Source organism: Pseudomyrmex gracilis, unplaced genomic scaffold, assembly GCF_002006095.1.
Source record: "Pseudomyrmex gracilis isolate BER0280 unplaced genomic scaffold, ASM200609v1 scaffold_137, whole genome shotgun sequence".
Taxonomy (NCBI): domain Eukaryota; kingdom Metazoa; phylum Arthropoda; class Insecta; order Hymenoptera; family Formicidae; genus Pseudomyrmex; species Pseudomyrmex gracilis.
In genome coordinates, this window is record NW_018020721.1 from 231,304 (window position 1) to 248,444 (window position 17,141).

A 17,141-nucleotide genomic window follows, 5' to 3' on the forward strand; every position below is an offset into this window, starting at 1 on the left:
TCTAGTTTTTTTTTTTTTAATAAGAAAGACAGGGACAAAATAAGAATCTCTCTCTTAACTTAAATAAGGTTTTGAACGTAATAAAAATACACAAATATTATCTCGCATTTAAATAAATGTCAATTGTTTGTTCTCTCTTGTCAGGGTTGCATTTACAAGTTCCTGGAGACGACAAAGGACCATCTCATAATACTGGGCGCCGTCGGGCTCGGTTTGTCGGTCCTCGAGCTCTTCGGTATCGTCCTTGGCTCTTGCCTTTACATAAAGCTCAGACACGATTTCGATGACTGAGAATTGCTTCAATGCCCCGAGGGCAACAACAACGGCCAGTCGTGGTGCAGATACATGCAGAACAATCCGGGAACCGTTTGATTGTCGGAGTCGGTACGGGAGGATATGCGATTATAAATTGCGCGCGAGTTCGTTCGGACGAAAACGGATCCTAAGCGCGGATGATCCTCACGTTTGCAACTTTCTTCCTCCCGTACCCACGAAAATCTATTGTTAACAAAGTGAAAACGAAGACGTCTCGAAAAGGACACGATGAACATTTGTTGTCTTTGTCGAACATGTCGTGCCACTCTACTCGCAGCGATCGAGCTGAAAAATAGACAATCAGAAAAGAAGGAAGAGTAAGGTAAAAAAATTTACGCATAAGATTCTCAACGTTTTTGTGATTTGACGGAAAATTTCTGTGCGTCGAAGTGAGTGTGAAGTTCGCGCGCATTGTCGACAGCGTGAAAAAAAAAAAAAATTAAATTCCCTTTAAAAGACGGGCGATGTTGCGAAATACAAAGAGAAGCGGAAATGAGCTTTTTCTTTATTTCGTAATGCCATTTCTCTCGTACAATTTCGAAATTTCTATAAATCCCTGTGGCAACAAGTTTAAATTTGACTTCGTGCCATCGGAGTAAGGAGAAGAAAGAAAGAGAAATTACACACATTAAATTGTAGTTTTAATAAAGAAGCCTATATACTATATATAGACATATTTGCGATACACTGGACCAGTTAAAAATTATCAAGAATAATTGTGTATCTACGATCGTTTTCAATCAGCTTCTTACGACTAGCCCGACTACAGTTTTCGCTGTCAATGACGTCTAAATATTTTCTGTGGTATTTTCTCCCGGATAAAAAAAAACAAAAAAAAAAAAAAACAAAAAAAAACAATTTGAGGCAATATGTATAACACGTGACAACACGTCGTCGTCAGCCGTGACGTTAAATAATACATATAAGTGTGCACCAGACACCTCTCACTTCAGCCAAACGTAACATACACAACGCATACATGTACGGTCGATTGCATAAATGTGACCGAAGACAAGGTGATGCCAATAATAATTTAAATAATGAACGATATTGTTTGAAAGGCATTACATTTTCTGATAATTTTACGTGTTCTGAGGCATTTGTTGTTGTTGACCGCGCATGTACGTGTGTGTGTGCATTTTGTAGCCACGGCAAAATCTCGCGCCGACTTCTCTCAATACTGCCATTGAAAACTTGCACAATGTTTTAATCACGAGTACAAGTATAGAAGGTAGCGCCGTGAGAGATGATTTTTTTTTTTTTTTTTTAATTATACTCAAGATTACAGAAACAATTACAGGTGCAACAGAATCCAAAGAAGTTGAACGCATTTCGGAATTTGCACGTATTTAACATCGATGTTTGTTTGATTGCACGAATTACACTTGGATTTTCACGTGAGACATTGAGAAACTCGTCGCATTTGTGTTGTTTAAAAAAAAAAAAAAAATGGCAGCGTCTTATCGGTCGCTATCTCCGAACAGAAGTGCGACTACCTTCTATATTTAGGTACAGGTAAACTCTCGCTAAAGGTTTCACCGTTGGAACTGACATTTTGCGCTATTGGTTCATTTCTCTTTCGTACCTACTACAGGTCGGTCGTAATCTTCTGCCGTGCTCTGCGTATGCACGACCGCCAACGAGCACGTACGATGAAATATCGGCACGTTAAAAAAAAAAAAAAATACATATGAATCTACAGTGAGAAGAATTTTAAACCAATAGCGAGAGAGAGTTTGCACGATTTTAAACTACCAATTGTAAGTATTTACTAGCGTAGTAAAAGCCATGACGAAACTATTAAACTTTTGCGTTTTAAGGAGGAGCACGTGTGAGTTTTTCTCGCACTTAAAAAAAAAAAAAAAAAAAAAAGAAAAAAACAATGATCTGGTCGGTCGAATATTGTCAATTTTTCTGCGATCAAGTCGCGTCATCGATTCTACGTCTGTTGCATTTATTCTTGCGTATTTTGCAACGAATCGATAATAATAGAAAAAAATTGAAAAATTATCCGATGTAAACTCGATGAGTCGATTTGTATCGGACGTTAAAAATAAAAAAAAGAAAGAAACAAGATTTAAAATCGACTTAATCGACATCAGATAGAACTGTAAACACAGTGCCTTGATGATAATATTAAGCTGAGAAATATTTTAGAATAACGCGTAAAAAAAAAAAAAAACAAACAAACAAACAAACAAAAAGGCTATGTCTCGGCAAAATAAATTGTTACGGAATATGAATCAGCGAAGGGAAAGAAAGAGAGAGAGAGGGAGAGAAAGAGAGAGAGACTTTAGCGTGTAATAAATTTCACACAATTTTTCACAAACGTGTGTGTATATATATATATACATATATATATATAAATATATATATATCCGTTTTGCTTCGCAAATCAGTACAAGTCTTTGCACATAATTTATAACAAAACTGCGCTTTCTTTCCCCGTAAAGCGTTCGATAATATCGCGACTCGCAAAAAAGATTTCTGCCGCTCTGTGAATCGCGTGACGATATTCTCGACGATATCCCGTTTACAAATTTTGATAAGCAATTTATTTTAGCCGATTGAGCTTGGCAATTAAATCCTTGAAAAATTGGGGATTACATAAACTAAACTACTTGCGAAAGAGAGAAAAAGAAAGAGAGAGAGAGCGAGAGAGACTGAGTGAGTGAGTGAGTGAGAGAGAAAGCCCAAAACATATTTTACTACTGTAATCGTTATATCACGTGTTATTTTAATCTGAATATTATTGTCCTCTTTGCTGTGTGTTATTTATATGTATACACGTATATTATCGACTAGCGAGTAGTGATGAACTTTATACATAATGTACATATCAAACGCTATTCTGTTACAAATAAATGTTTAAATCGTACTTCTTCTTCGAGGCGTGATGGGTAGGTTACTCGTTCTCTTCCACACATCTGGGATCGAGTCAGCGTCGCGTTTAAAAAAAAGTAAGTACTTCCTAAACTGTTCTTGTTCATTCTGTTACGTTACGAAGTTCGGTCTCGCGCGGATGAAGTTCGTATCGCGCGATCGCGCAAAAGACTCCTGTCATCTGGGAGACTCAACGTTGTTCGCGTAATTGTCCATCGATTCGAGATGCGTCAGCAGCATGTTGTCCCCCGTTCCGAGAGTGACGAACAACCAAGCAAAAACCGCGAGTATGTCTTTTGACATCGTTATCCTTTGCCAGGTCTGTAAATTTTCCAACACAGCGTTCTCCGTTGTGGTCTGAAAATTTCACGCGTTAAATCGAGATAAATTTTCGTTTATATCCTTGGCGCCCGTCGAATCTTGCGAATATTCTCTTACGTTCGACCGCATTGTATCGTTGCCGCAGTGGTAGAGCGAGAGAAGCAATCGATCGTCAGTCTTCGCCGTTGCCTGATGAAGACCGAACGTTATCAAATAGAGCGGAATGGTGATCGCGGTTTTCGCATAGTCCGTGTAAATCTCACGCAAATGTTCCGCGTCGAGTCGCGCCAGATCGAATCTAAAACCGTAAATATTTTTTGAATAATAACACACACGTATCAGATCTTGTTCTGTGATTTTTTTTTCAAGGTTGAGAACGTACTTGTCGAACACGGAGATGACGCAGAGAGCGATTAGAAAGGAAAACGTATTTGTGTACACTTCGGAGAAAACCGAATAATCTAGCACGAACTTCATCGAGGTGTTGAAGAATACGTGAATCTGCAACGAGAGATCTTGGAGATGACACATTCCCCCCACATTCGTTCGAATCGATGTGATATCGCGCGATTCTTATCTCCGCGCGCTAATTAAACAACAATATTGCGTTAACAGTTGAGAGAAGAAGAATTTACCATAACGAGATGCAAAAGCGCCATTCCGCCCAAAAGACCCTGATAAACGAGTCCCGTGCACTTCCAAAAATTTTGCATCGTAATGGCCACTTTTATGAGCACACGCGGTTGAGTCGCCGCGAGATCCTCGCAGCAGCCTTTCTTATCCGTTATTCCGCCTTCTGTTACGTGCGCCGCCGTATCGCTTCTCAAAGCACGTCTCGATCCGCCAATTTTCACGGCGCTAAAACCACTCCTGCCTTGAATATAAATCCTGTCAGAAGTCAATTCCGGAAGCGGGACCGGCTTTTCGTATCTCGTGAGTGCATTTTCTTGAGTTTTTTTCAAAATCTCCGTAATAGGCATCTCGTCGTCGTCCGCTTGTGTGAAAAAAAAAAAAAAAATTTATACAAATTTATACGAAATTTTTCATCAAGTTGCTTTACGATCTTATAAAATCTTTTCTTATTTTTAACAATTTTCTCGTCATCGTTTAAAAAACGTCACGTTTACTCTGAATCTCTTTCTTTGCAATTTTTCAATATTTTTTCAATTATCTAAAACAAACTGTAATAGAAAAATGCTCGGGAATGTAAATTACAAATTTTCATAGAATTGAATTCTCTCGTCAATACTTTTTGTTGAGTCTTTCTTTGTATAACAACGTACACGAAAATGTTCTTTACCTCGGGAAAGATTCTTTTTTCTTTTTTGCGATTTCTTTAATTTCAAACTATTTTCACTGTGTCGTTTCGCGGACGATCTGCTATCGGCTCTGTCGTCATCCGTCGTGCGAGGATGATACGATCCTCCGGATCTTCGGCTTTCAGTTTTCAGTTTACTTAGTTTCTTTCTTCTTTTCTTGCGCAATTGTGACGCGATTCTTTTCTTGTTTTCACGAACGTCAGAACTACGTGCTCTTTCTTGAGCATGTTCCTCAGTTCTGTCGCTACTCTTAACGTCCGGAGATTCGGTCTCTGTATCTTCGCTGTTGGTTTTGATATCTCGGCTGGAATCGTCCGAGCTGGTCCATCGTTTCTGCGCGCTACCGCGTTTTTCGGAATTTTGTTCGATCGTCGCAACGCGAGCCTCGGTTTCGTCGGACTGCTCGAACGATTTGTCGATCGTTTTAAGTCTTGATTCACGGGAAGATCTATTTTCGCGTAGCATCGTAAGCTCTAACACTTCGATTCAGTTTATCAATTTGCGGTCATCTCAAAATAATCAATTTAAACGTATGTACGGAAAGTATTTATTTTTTTATTTTTTTTATTTCAACGTAACACGTGCGCTTTTGCACAAAAAACGCGTGTCTATTCACTGTCAAAAAGTAGGAAGGTATAACGCCCTTGGCAACGCTTTGTTGTGATTATTAACTTGCTGGTGACCAGCAAGGTCTGTAATAGCGCATGCGTTACAGAACGGGAACACGCTCGCAGATTATGAATCTTTGCGCAAATTGATATTTTTCTTAGAATTACAAAAAAAAAATGCAAATGGTCTCAACACTTTGATATATTTAATTGCATAATGTCGTTTTGTGTTTTATTTTTAGTTACTCCTATTCGACGGTTTGCTCGAAACGATTGTGAAATTGGAAAAATTGATTTCACGAGAAATGTTTTAGACAAAAGTGTCCATTTAAAAAATTTCAAAAGTTGTTCTCCCGGGAGATTAAAGAGCACTAACCTGAGCTATAACTCCACGAGGTTCTGATGCCGCTCGCTAAAAAAATCTCCTTGGCTGTCTCACGCGTACGTTGTGTGAAAAGTTGCGAACTTCTTCTGCCCCTTTCCTTCCTGAGATCGGCCATTTTTTCTTTCGAAATTGGAAATCGAGTCCACGCTTGCGGCAGCTCGCGAGTATTCGCACACACCTGTGGAAACGCATAGAGACATACTAGTAATGTTATACTATTTGACATTTAATAGCGGAGCAAATGATACTCACACTTGATTGCACTTGATCATTCGTTACGTGTTTTTTAAACACGCGTGATCGTGTGACTGCGGCATCGCGCGCGCACGTGTTTCCCGCGAGCGCACGTGCTTCCCGCGAGCGCACGTGTTTCCCGCGCGCGTCTCGCGGAATCGCGCAACCGGCCGCGACACAATTTTACCGCAAAAATCATTAATTAGCGAATAAGCGAAACACTACTTGTAATAATTATTCATCATTGCGAACGCTTGACATTTATGACCCACGTGTACGATGACCATGCTTCGCGTGCGAGGCGATGTCAATCGCAAAAAATACGGGAACGAGTCGAAAGTATTTCCGTTCTTGCATAGCGGATCATCCGCCACAACTGCCCGCTACTTCCGCTTCCGGTCGAAGGCATCGAGGTATCGAAGCTCGTGAATTCGATACCTCGATGATCGAAATATCGAATCCGACGAGCGCGCGGCACGTGGCGCGGAACAGAACCGGATCAAGGAAGACACGTGTCTAGAATATTGTTATCTGTGGTCTAATCACAGCTTGGTGCACTCCGGTGCAGTCCCGATGCGAAGACGAAGAACAAACTTTTTCCCCATCCATATGTCTCACATCTGTGATTATGTGTGTGTGTGTGTGTCCACTTTGACAACATGATGGCGACGATTGTCTCAGGAATGTGTTGACGTGATTACTCGTCGCCGATCGTATCGACGTGTTCCGAGCGAAATGATGATGATCCGTGCGAAACATGTTCGTTAATTGCAATTGTGTCGCGTGTGATTATCTCGAAGAAACAAGTAGCAAATACACGAATGATAAACGATCGGAATAATCTCACGGAATAATATTTGTGCACACACAGACAAGCGCGGAGACAAGACAGTTCTCTCGTAAAGATCGTGGACTGCGTCAGTTTAATGTTATTGATTGTTTTTGTATAATGACTTACGCGTCGATGAGCACGGTTGACGAGAGAAACAATAAGGCGTCACTAATGAAGTACACGGTCTTGTTCCTGAGCGTTATTGTGATTCTCGAGTTAACGTCACTGACTGTCGCGAGCGATACCTTGGGTGACCCATATAAGATATTAGGAGTAACAAAATATGCCACTATACAGGAGATTAGAAAGGCGTACAAACATCTGGTCAAGGAATGGTAAATGACACACATTTGTAGTCTTAAGTCGAAAATTTTTATTGCGACAATTTTTTTTAATTTCTACATCTCATGTTAATACAGAGAATAATTCATCTTGTTTTTATTTTATATACAAATAAAACAAACGTGACACAATGTTTTTTAGGCATCCGGATAAAACGGATCACCCGCTAGCTGAAGACAAGTTTGTGGAAATAACAAAAGCTTACGAGGTATGTTTGTCTTATTTAAAACTGCACAGTGTGAATAATACAGAGAAGAAACTACGCGCTATAAAAGAATAATACTATTAATATCGTGGTACTGAATATATAATTGTTTAGCTGTTAACTGATCCCGAGAGAAGGAGAAAGTTTGATAATCACGGGATAACTGAGGAGGGTATTCCCAGGCAAAGGAGAGACAGTAGTCACTTTAATGTTCTTGATCCTCTAGAAGAATTATTTGGCAGTAATTTTAAATTTCATTATCAATCCAGAGACATCTCGTTGTTTCACAAAATGAGTATCACATATCGGTGTGTATTTTTCTCGATCATGATTGCTTATTAATTTTTATGTGTGGATTTGTTTAATTGAACATTTATAAAAATTGCAGATCCTTCGAAAACGTAATAATACCAAAGACTTATCGTATGCCGTATTTAATTTTGTTTTATTCCGACTGGTGTTTCGCGTGTCTGCAAGTGGAACCTACTTGGAGACGTTTGATCGATGAGTTAGAACCTTTGGGACTCGGCTTGGCCACGGCGCATGCTAAAAAAGAGTCCACTTTAGCGAGAAGACTCAGCATTCACTCGCTTCCGTGTCTTGTTGTTACTGTGGAAGGGCGCACTAGTATTTACAAAGAATCTATGTTTAGCATTCAAAAAGTTGTTGGTACGATAAGCTAGTTTCGAAATATTTATGGCACATTTTTTTATTTGAAAAAATTCATAAGTTAACCGAATGTGTATATTTGCAGAATTTGTACGAAGTAGGCTACCGTATAAATTAATAAGTTCCATTACCAATACAAATGTAGAAAACTTCTTGTCGGGATGGGCGGATAATCGGATTCGCGCTTTGATATTTGAAAACAGAGACTTTATCCGTCTGCGATATTTGCTGACATCTTTTTATTACAGAGATAGAGTAGCCTTTGGATTTGTCAAGGTAAATATCTTGTGGCAACAAACACGCGATATATATATATTTCAAACGTGTTCTTACTCCACTGGTATACTTACAACTCTCAATATACTCTTCGCAGATCGGCGTACCTGAGACTGAAAATATAACATCAAAATACAAAATCTCAGGAGAATTAGATACTTTGCTTCTTTTTAATGAAAATTCTGAGAAACCCATGGCGTCTGTTAGCATGAAAGATATTTCTAGTGAAACTATGCACAATGTTATTGCTAACAATAAGTTTCTCGTATTGCCAAGGCTCTCAAATCAGGCTATGCTGGACTCCATATGTCCGCCTGAGTGGTTGAGACCACAAAAGCGTTTATGCGCAGTTTTGATATCGCAACAAAACGATCCTCTTCATGATATGGCTAGACACAAATTTAGGAAAGCAGCATTAGAATCCTCGTACAGGTAGCGTGTATATTAATATTTTTTATGTTGTGCGTGATTTTTTTAATTTCCTTGTTTGTACATGTTTCGAATTATTTTACATTTTAATATTTATTTACACAGCACGGAACGTGTCAGATACGCATACGTATTCAAAGACACGCAACCTGAATTTGTATCGGCACTTTCTGCTGGCGAAGGCAGCCCGCTGGAACCTTTGTTACATATTGTCATTATCTGGAGACGAGATGCCAATCACTTGAAGTACGAATGGCTTCCTCACGGATGGGTTGAAGCTGTTCAGGACGATCGTGTGTGGAACGAAACGCGTAGACATTTAGAGAAAACTATACAGAAGTTGTTGCGTGCCACTGAAGCACTACCGTACGCTGCAGTCGTAGGGGAATTGACAGATGAACACGCCCAGGTATATTTTCGGATAATCTCGAGATGCAGTAGTTCGGATTTTTGAGTAGCTCGTATATATTAATATTTTTATATATTTAGGGCACTGTAGACCGATTAATAGGCAGAGCATTATTAGCGGTAGATTATATATCCGATAATCTAACGAAAGAACAAATTTTACCTTTGATATCGGTGCTAGCAACTCTTATGCTAATCGGAGCTGCAGGGTATGGAATGTCATACCTAGCGTGAGTAGAATTAAACAGCAGAATAAAATCCCTTGTTCAGCATTGCGGAACATTTTAATACATATGTTGCGCGCAAACACATATAAATGTATATTTTGATTGTTTTTTTATATTTAGCAAACAAGAAGAAGCAAGTGTTCAGGCCGAACGTGCTCAAAGCAAGGACAATCCCAAGTCGCTTCCTTCACAACCGCAATTGCGGTTACATGAATTACGCGTGGAGAAATACAACGGATTAGTTCGGCTGTTAAAACCAGGTTGTCGAACTATCATATTGCTGGTGGACGCTCAAAGTCGATTGAAGTTATTACCAGCTTTTCACAAAGCTGTATGGCCTTATAGGTGAGTTTTATTATACTCGTTTCTTATTTTTCTCATATCAGTTTTGCATGTATTTTATTCGATCACAACATTTATTTTGAAAATAATTGATATAATAAACTATCAAGTAGTAATACAAATAATAGCATCGCTAATGCTTGGTTTGCATTCGATATATTTTTGTTTTAGAGTTTTTGTGAAAAAAAAACCTTGTAACTTATTTTTTATTCGCAGAAAGAATAAGACACTCATGTTCGCACACATGTCGCTAGAGAAAGGTCTTGATTGGTACAAGAAATTATTGTCTCTCACTTTGCCCGATCAGAAGGAATTAAATATAAATGCCAAGAATTGCGTAGGCACTGTCTTGTCATTGAATGGGCATCGGAAGTATTTCTGCATGTACCACGCCAAACATCCCGAGTGTATGAGGGATAAAGGTTCTAAGGTGTGTAATAATATCCTAAAGCTGAAGATAAATTTTATTAACTAAATCTTTATATATATATATATTTTTTTTTTATTTGAGATATAGATTTGATTTCTCGGAGCTGTTATTTTGTATGTTATTTATTAATATTAAAATTAATATGTTCTCTCAATATAGCGTATTGAGAAAATGGCTAAGCGGCTTGCCCAAAAACCGGAAGACCCGGAAGCCGGCGCTTTTATCGGTTTCGACAGTTCCGAATCCGATATGTCTCAAGAAGAGGTACGTAAACTTGTTTCCAGAGATTGTTAAATTCGAAAAATAATCGCAAAACATTTCTTTTCATAAAGAAATTAAAAAAAAAAAAAAAAAAACAATCTCTGCCATTTATTACAAAACAATAATGAATAACATCAGTGGAGTCTCATGAAATTGAATATTTTCATACCATGGCTACATGCTCATTGTTATTAATAATAATCATGTTTTTTTTTACAGGATGAAAGCAATGTTTTGTATCAAGAAAACCTTTTGGATGGGTTACCAATGTGGCTTGATAGATTGTTTGAAGGATCAACACATCGTTATTATATAAATTACTGGCCCGAGTTCACTGCCAAGTAAAGGGAAAGGGAACTATGCGTTATTTGAGACATGTAGGAAAGACTGTGCTGTCTAAGACACGTGTATCTCAAAACACTGTTATTTACTTTGGCATCACTGAGGCAAATGCAAGTTGGCTATTTGATGTGATAAACCATAAGCGTTGACAGCAATCCTTTTCACTTCGATAAAAGAAGATAATTCGAAGTTGCCAACCTTCAAAATCTTGTAAGACTTTTTACTTCATTACGAATTGACGCAACGCTCACAAATATTTATATTTTAAGGAACATCCATTGTTTTTTCAGATCGATCATTAGATCTAAAGATAAAAAAACAATCAAAATAAATTTGTAGATATCACAGTCTTCCCTATACTCTTAGTGAAAAAAAAAGAAAAAAAAAAAAGAAAAACAAAAACAAAGTTTGCCTAGTCAGTAGAATATTATTGTCATTTGGGATATACTGTGATTCTCTCTCCGAGTGGACACAGACACGCGCGTTCCTGTATAAAGATAAAAAAAAATAACATATTCATTACTTACTAAGTACTGTTTATAAATCTATTTACAGTTTCCTGCATTTTAACGTTTTTAAGATTTATATATGTATATATGTATAAAATTCGAGATTTTATATACATATATATGTATATATAAAATCAGAGAGTAAAGAGAAAATTATATATACCATCGTTCTTTGGAACCATAGACTAATGTTTTCTGTATACTATTTTATCTGTTATCTTATATATATATACATATATATATATTTATATTTATATATATTATACATATATATAATATATATATATATATATATATATATAACTCAAATTACTCTCTTTCTATATCTCAAAATTGCTTGCAACTAACTAGTCAACATTATTGAGAACTTAGCAGTATTTATATATTGCACAGTGTAAGCAAATAGATTTATATTTCCGCGACTGGAACTACGGAATCGTAAGTCTCGCATGTGCGATGTTTGTATACGTTGTAACTTCTCACAACACGAGAAGAATCGCTATTTTAAATGTCTTGAAAAAATATTCAAGTCTACACATTACATACGTTTATAATATATAAAATTTTAAGATGCGTATTTCTGTCGCTTGTTCACTTCGTTTTATCTATTTTACACTGAACGTTTTACGAATTCGAATATGAGTAACACGTATATCTATTTACAGAATTTATACTTTCCAATATATGTATGTATATATATATATATATGTATTTTTGTGTAGGTATATATATATGTATATATAATTATATATATATATATGTGTGTATATAAAAATATATACATGTATATAAGTTACCGTAAAATTAATTATACTCAGATGAGATCAATCATCGAAACATATGTATGTATATACGTACATATACATATAGCGTGATAAAAAAAAATATACTTGTAAACAGAGATAATTGCCCTTATCAAGATTTATATACGTCCATTATATACTCTTTTGACTTCCATACATCAATCACTCTACTTTTGTATTTATATCTCTCTCTTATTATATATTATTTAAATAATATATATACTAGTGTGCGCGTGTGCGTGTGGATGGGTGTGCATGCGTAAATATGTGCGTATATATATATATATATATATATATTATTATATACACATACATATATATATTCAGTCACAAATATTCAGTATTCCTAGATATTTGCTTTTCTCGGATATAAAAAATATTCTTTTTTAAAAGCGACAGATACAGGTTACTCCATAATGTATAAGATATGTCCCTCCTATACGCGCGCGAGAGAAAGAGAGAGAAAGAGAGAGGCTATTAGAAAGTATTAAATATGTATCATAGAAACACATGAGATATATATACCGTAATGCTGTTAAAATTGCAAGTTATATGCACCAGCTCAATTGTTTATACTTTATATCCTTATATGATGATTAAAACGAAAAAAAAAAACGAACATAGTGAAGTTGACATTTCTACCTTTTATAGTTTTAATTGTAAGTATTATTACGTAATAGCAGAATTTTGTTCTGTTTTACAGTTACTTGAAAGATACGCGATGTAATGTGTATATGCATTTGTTACATATTCCGCGGACAGATTTCGATTGCATATCTAAAAATACTATAGAAATGTTGAATAATAAATTCGTTTTTGTCACATACACACACAACACATGCGAGCGCACATTCCTATTTCTCTTATTGGTCGTATTCCAATGTTGTCATTTACTTAATCTTTCGTAAAAAGAGATTGGATTTTTGAAATTTTACCTTGACCAAATAGCATCCTCTTTTAAGTGAAAGAAAACATTACATACTCATTTATGCGTAACATCGATTATTTATTTTGTTAAGAAACATTGTATAGTTCTGGAAATACTTCGTACATTAATGTTTCAAATATATCCTGTAAAAAAAACGAAAAACCTTATAAAATGAGACTCACGTTTGCAACAATACATAGGTACAGTTGATACGAGCAGACAACTTACGTAAAATAATTGTTTGTTCAGATTCACGTTCTGCAGCGAATCGAAAACTTTAGTCGCGCCACGCTGAGCACTTTGCGCTCCCACTAGATTCGTCAACACTTCAGGTACATTGTTGAGAAACTGCCTGCGTGCCTCGCCGCGTGTTTTTAACTTTTCCTCGTCGGTACGAAGGACAGTTTCGGACACGAGTTGTCCGTTCGGCCACCACGATTTCGTAAACAATTGTATGTAATAGTGAAGCATCGGTTCGGAAAACACCCACGCAACGGTGTCTCGAATTTGTCTGCGAATTAACGATGTGACAATATATCTCGGAAAACTACTTTTATCACCTCGCAAAAATATAGTATAAAATATTAAAATATGTATATTTCTCGCGTGAGATTTATTTAACATATAAATGAAAATGAGAAATAATTTTGTCCAACGTACTTTACCTGTTTATAGTTCGTCCGTAAGTAATCTGCACGAAAACAATAAGAGATCGTCTGAGCCAACAGAATACTCCTCTAAGGTCGAAAACTTCTTCTAAAAGTGTGTACAGCGGTTCCGCAATCGCGTCCTTGCTTGCATTTAGATAGTTATCCGTGCCAGTTCGGCCCGTTTCGTTGTCGTCTAGCAACAATGAATAATCTTCTTCCTCTTCTTTATCGCGCGGATCGTTGCTACCGACAGATCTGTGTGTATTAAAAAAAAAAAAAAAAACACAAAATTACAGAAGCAACAAATAAATTGTAATCACATTGTGACAAAATTGACGACGCGTACGTTTTGAATAATGTGGAAAAAGAGAAACGAGATTTCTTTGGGGACGGCGCCACAGCCTTAAGATGTTCCGAGCTAGGACTGAGAAAAGCATACAACGCCTCGCTCTGATTAAGTCTCTCATCATCCAAAACAAACTGCGAGAAATAAATAATTTTATAAATTTGTATTACCGTGAAAAGAAGTTGTTGGATTTGGACAAGTGTAAACGATACACATTTGTGTGCAAACATACGTTCAAATATTTTTGTATCTGCATCTTGGCCTTCTCGAGAGTGGCCTTGTCGGATTTCCCAAAAAACTTAAGAGGTTGCGAAGGTAAGTCCAGAGTTTTAACGTTAGAACATAACGGACGTAGTTTTCTATGGAGATCCTGAAAATCTTGTAGTTTCCTTAACACAACCCATCCGCTGGACGTGCTTTCGTCATTGTTTTTGTTTTCTGCCATGTGGACAATCAGTATAAATTGCGGAGGGTTCCCGTTATCAGGTATCTGTTCACGTCAATGTTTCACGTAACATCTTTCATATTTTTTGAAGATTATATAAAAAAAAAAAAAAAGAATTATACACTATTATACCTCTGCTCTCTGCACATCGACTCTCCAATGACCTAAATGCTCGGCCCACATCTCTGTACGATTTAAATGCGCTTCCAATTGTTGTTTCTCGCCTTGCAAGCACTCGACTTCTTTCGCCAATATGCTCAACACTTTGCTCTCGGGTTTAAGAGAAGATTTGAGGGCCTGCAGAGCCTGCATTTTGTTATTCAGCTTTTCCTGCAACTGGTCCAATTTACTGCGGGCGTAATTCGATTGTTCGCCAACGAGCAAGGTTGAGGATTCCGACAGAGTGCCGTCAACGATGCCGCGATCCTCGACCAAATCCTCCGCTCTTTCATTGATCAACGCCTCCTGCATATTCTTGTACTGTTCGCTAACGAGGAACGACGGATAATACTTTTCCTGAAGCGTTTTAACCACACTATCCTGAACCTCGTAAAATACACCGGGTCCCGTATCACCCATTAGAAAAGCCTCCATTCGCTTTCGAACATTTTTATCCACCTTAATCTCGGCAGTTGGCGATCTGATGTAAGTGTAAAAGATTTCGGCTCCTAACTGATGCCACGTGGATCGTTCAGCGGCACGTAATTCCTGCACCGCCGCCCAGTAGCCGATTAAATCTTGACTGGAAACTTTTTCCAAGAACTGAGAAAGGTATCGTCGTCCGGTCACGTTGTCCAGAATAATTTGCAGAGGAACTATTCTGCCTTCCGCGATCTCTGTAGCGTCAAAGATTTCCGTATCCTGAAAAATATATTATTATACGCATACGATGAGAATTCCGTCGCATCCATTTATCATTTTATATCACAAAGGGATAAAAATAGAATTAAATAACCTGAGGAGGATATCCGTTCCAACCCAGTGTCTGCATGTGGCATTCGCAAATGTTTTTGGCGTACGTCAGCTGATTGATGTACCTCTTCAATTTTCTTGCTCGAACAGCATCGGAGTTTCCGAGCGCGTTGTTCTCGGAATCCAGACCCTGAGCCCGTTTGACGTTTTGTATTGTGGTGGCCTGCATAATCTCGGTAACGATGTTGTATCTGATATGTTTAAGAACTTCCAAGTCTTTGGTACTCTTGATCATGTGAATAAAATCCTCAAAAGATTCCGCGTATTCGTAAGTCTTTCTGTGCATTGCCTCGGCAAGCTGCTGTTGATCGATGTAACCCAAGATCTTCTGATTGATGTAATCAGGATCCGTGATTAGATCTATCGCTGGTTTCAAAACTAAAGCAATAGAATAGAAAAATAAATAAATGTGCGATAAACTGTGTGAGTATGTGTGAAAAACTTTTTCTGTGAAAAAAAAAACAAATTACGCACTTTTACATGCGAGAACTTCTCTCAAGAGAAATTTCACGGGAGAGAGAGAATAACTGCGTGGTAACAAAAATAAAATGTAAAGTTCGCTGATTTTCCTCAAATATTCCAATTCGGCGACAGGCGACATCAGATGCGCCGATAAAATAAATACAGGATCTTCTCCTTCCGATCTAAGTGCAACAAACGGATAAATTCATTCTCTTCTTGTTTTATTCTCTTAAATACACCAATAGGAGGTGAAGAAGCTTACGAAGCTGCCTGAGCTATCCTGATCTTTTCAAAATGAAAAGTTAGCTTGTTCACTATGTTGCAAACCACCAATTTAGTGTGATCAATACGCGACAGGCGCTCGTGAAGGCTTTGTATCGCGCCCCACATGTCCTGCTTCATGTTATCCAGCAGCTGTTCCGAACCGAAAGCAAGAGAGTTCAGCCAAGAACCTACGAAGTCTTGAAAGATCAAATCCAAGAGATTTTGCAGAGCGTTGTCCACTAAACGTGTAAAAACCATGGGATAACGCGTGTGTTTTTTAATATTAGCTGCCGTTGCCTCGTGTCCTTTCTGAAAACAAACAAACGATACCGTGCCAATGAGATGTATCGGCGCGTTTAATTTTTGATGTACGAAGTCACCTGCGTACCATCAACATGTTGCGAAAGGCGTCCATCTCGGCGACGATCTTGACAGTACCAGAACCGGTCTGGTGCTTCGGTGACAGAGCTATGTTGATCAGTATCATTATCAGCGGGCCGATAAGCAGAGAAGAACAGGCCAGTACAATGTAAATAATATAACAACTGAGAATAACGTGGGGAGAACACTCAAAGTAGGTCCAGCCTAGAATAAATCCCAAACTCATAACAATCAAAGATACGCAACAAATGACAACAGGAGGAACCATGTTTCTTCTTAGAAATAATAGTTACACAACGATACAACAAAACTTGAATTAGTTGTGTAAATTCGCACTAAATCTTTTTTTTTTTTCTATTAACAAATATTAATAATAGAAAACAATGCCGAGGATCATCCTCTCGCTCTTTTCGTTCGCCATTTTTAAATGTCGGTCGGAGCCGATTACCCAGGTGCACGCATGGTGTATAGAAGGCAACATGATGTAAGAAAACAATATCATTCACCGGAACGCGCGCTAACGTAAAAGTTGTAATAAATTTTATTTATTTTA

General features: G+C 37.6%; 4 protein-coding genes across 8 annotated transcripts in view; 2 read left to right on the forward strand and 2 right to left on the reverse strand.

The window, feature by feature from the left end:
• Positions 1 to 2,369, forward strand: part of LOC109856882 (CD151 antigen-like) — an 81,035-nt gene extending 78,666 nt beyond the window's left edge. For all 3 annotated transcript variants that reach the window (XM_020432599.1, XM_020432600.1, XM_020432601.1), the window contains one exon: positions 145 to 2,369. In XM_020432599.1, coding sequence (XP_020288188.1) covers positions 145 to 291 — 147 coding nt within the window. In that variant the 3' untranslated portion in view covers positions 292 to 2,369. The remainder of the gene's footprint in view (positions 1 to 144) is intronic.
• A 252-nt stretch (positions 2,370 to 2,621) lies between these two features.
• Positions 2,622 to 5,376, reverse strand: LOC109856881. Of its 3 annotated transcripts, XM_020432598.1 has the most exons (5): positions 4,820 to 5,376; positions 4,155 to 4,513; positions 3,902 to 4,020; positions 3,637 to 3,817; positions 2,622 to 3,555 (listed from the first exon to the last, which is right to left on the reverse strand). In XM_020432598.1, exons 1-5 carry the CDS (start codon positions 5,301 to 5,303, stop codon positions 3,376 to 3,378), a joined length of 1,323 nt encoding a protein of 440 aa, XP_020288187.1. In that variant the 5' UTR covers positions 5,304 to 5,376; the 3' UTR covers positions 2,622 to 3,375. The 3 variants fall into 3 exon arrangements, with proteins under 3 accessions (XP_020288187.1, XP_020288186.1, XP_020288185.1); XM_020432597.1 differs by having other exon boundaries at positions 2,622 to 3,519; positions 3,637 to 4,020; XM_020432596.1 differs by having other exon boundaries at positions 3,637 to 4,020.
• Positions 5,377 to 6,694: 1,318 nt separating this feature from the next.
• On the forward strand, positions 6,695 to 12,081 carry LOC109856875 (dnaJ homolog subfamily C member 16). Its single transcript, XM_020432586.1, has 12 exons — positions 6,695 to 7,232; positions 7,381 to 7,447; positions 7,559 to 7,752; positions 7,833 to 8,113; positions 8,199 to 8,389; positions 8,487 to 8,821; positions 8,924 to 9,227; positions 9,308 to 9,456; positions 9,574 to 9,798; positions 10,012 to 10,225; positions 10,385 to 10,489; positions 10,706 to 12,081. Exons 1-12 carry the CDS (start codon positions 7,015 to 7,017, stop codon positions 10,829 to 10,831), a joined length of 2,409 nt encoding a protein of 802 aa, XP_020288175.1. The 5' UTR covers positions 6,695 to 7,014; the 3' UTR covers positions 10,832 to 12,081.
• On the reverse strand, positions 12,081 to 17,022 carry LOC109856874 (sorting nexin-25-like). Its single transcript, XM_020432585.1, has 10 exons — positions 16,596 to 17,022; positions 16,206 to 16,516; positions 15,956 to 16,125; positions 15,465 to 15,859; positions 14,642 to 15,370; positions 14,297 to 14,554; positions 14,065 to 14,198; positions 13,734 to 13,973; positions 13,297 to 13,579; positions 12,081 to 13,211 (listed from the first exon to the last, which is right to left on the reverse strand). The coding sequence occupies exons 1-10, from the start codon at positions 16,854 to 16,856 to the stop codon at positions 13,155 to 13,157; spliced, it is 2,838 nt and encodes a 945-aa protein (XP_020288174.1). The 5' UTR covers positions 16,857 to 17,022; the 3' UTR covers positions 12,081 to 13,154.
• Between the last annotated feature and the right edge of the window lie 119 nt (positions 17,023 to 17,141).

Excerpts from the sequence above, each read along its gene's own strand:
- LOC109856881 (XM_020432596.1), bottom strand. The coding sequence starts at position 5,303 with ATGCTACGCGAAAATAGATCTTCCCGTGAATCAAGACTTAAAACGATC. Across the intron at positions 4,021-4,154 it reads CGCTTTTGCATCTCGTTATG|ATTCACGTATTCTTCAACAC; the intron begins GTAAATTCTTCT and ends CTCTCGTTGCAG. Across the intron at positions 3,556-3,636 it reads ACGATACAATGCGGTCGAAC|ACCACAACGGAGAACGCTGT; the intron begins GTAAGAGAATAT and ends TGAAATTTTCAG.
- LOC109856875 (XM_020432586.1), top strand. The coding sequence starts at position 7,015 with ATGACTTACGCGTCGATGAGCACGGTTGACGAGAGAAACAATAAGGCG. Across the intron at positions 7,233-7,380 it reads AAACATCTGGTCAAGGAATG|GCATCCGGATAAAACGGATC; the intron begins GTAAATGACACA and ends AATGTTTTTTAG. Across the intron at positions 10,226-10,384 it reads TGAGGGATAAAGGTTCTAAG|CGTATTGAGAAAATGGCTAA; the intron begins GTGTGTAATAAT and ends CTCTCAATATAG.
- LOC109856874 (XM_020432585.1), bottom strand. The coding sequence starts at position 16,856 with ATGGTTCCTCCTGTTGTCATTTGTTGCGTATCTTTGATTGTTATGAGT. Across the intron at positions 16,517-16,595 it reads CCTTTCGCAACATGTTGATG|AAAGGACACGAGGCAACGGC; the intron begins GTACGCAGGTGA and ends GTTTGTTTTCAG. Across the intron at positions 14,555-14,641 it reads TCGATGTGCAGAGAGCAGAG|ATACCTGATAACGGGAACCC; the intron begins GTATAATAGTGT and ends TGACGTGAACAG.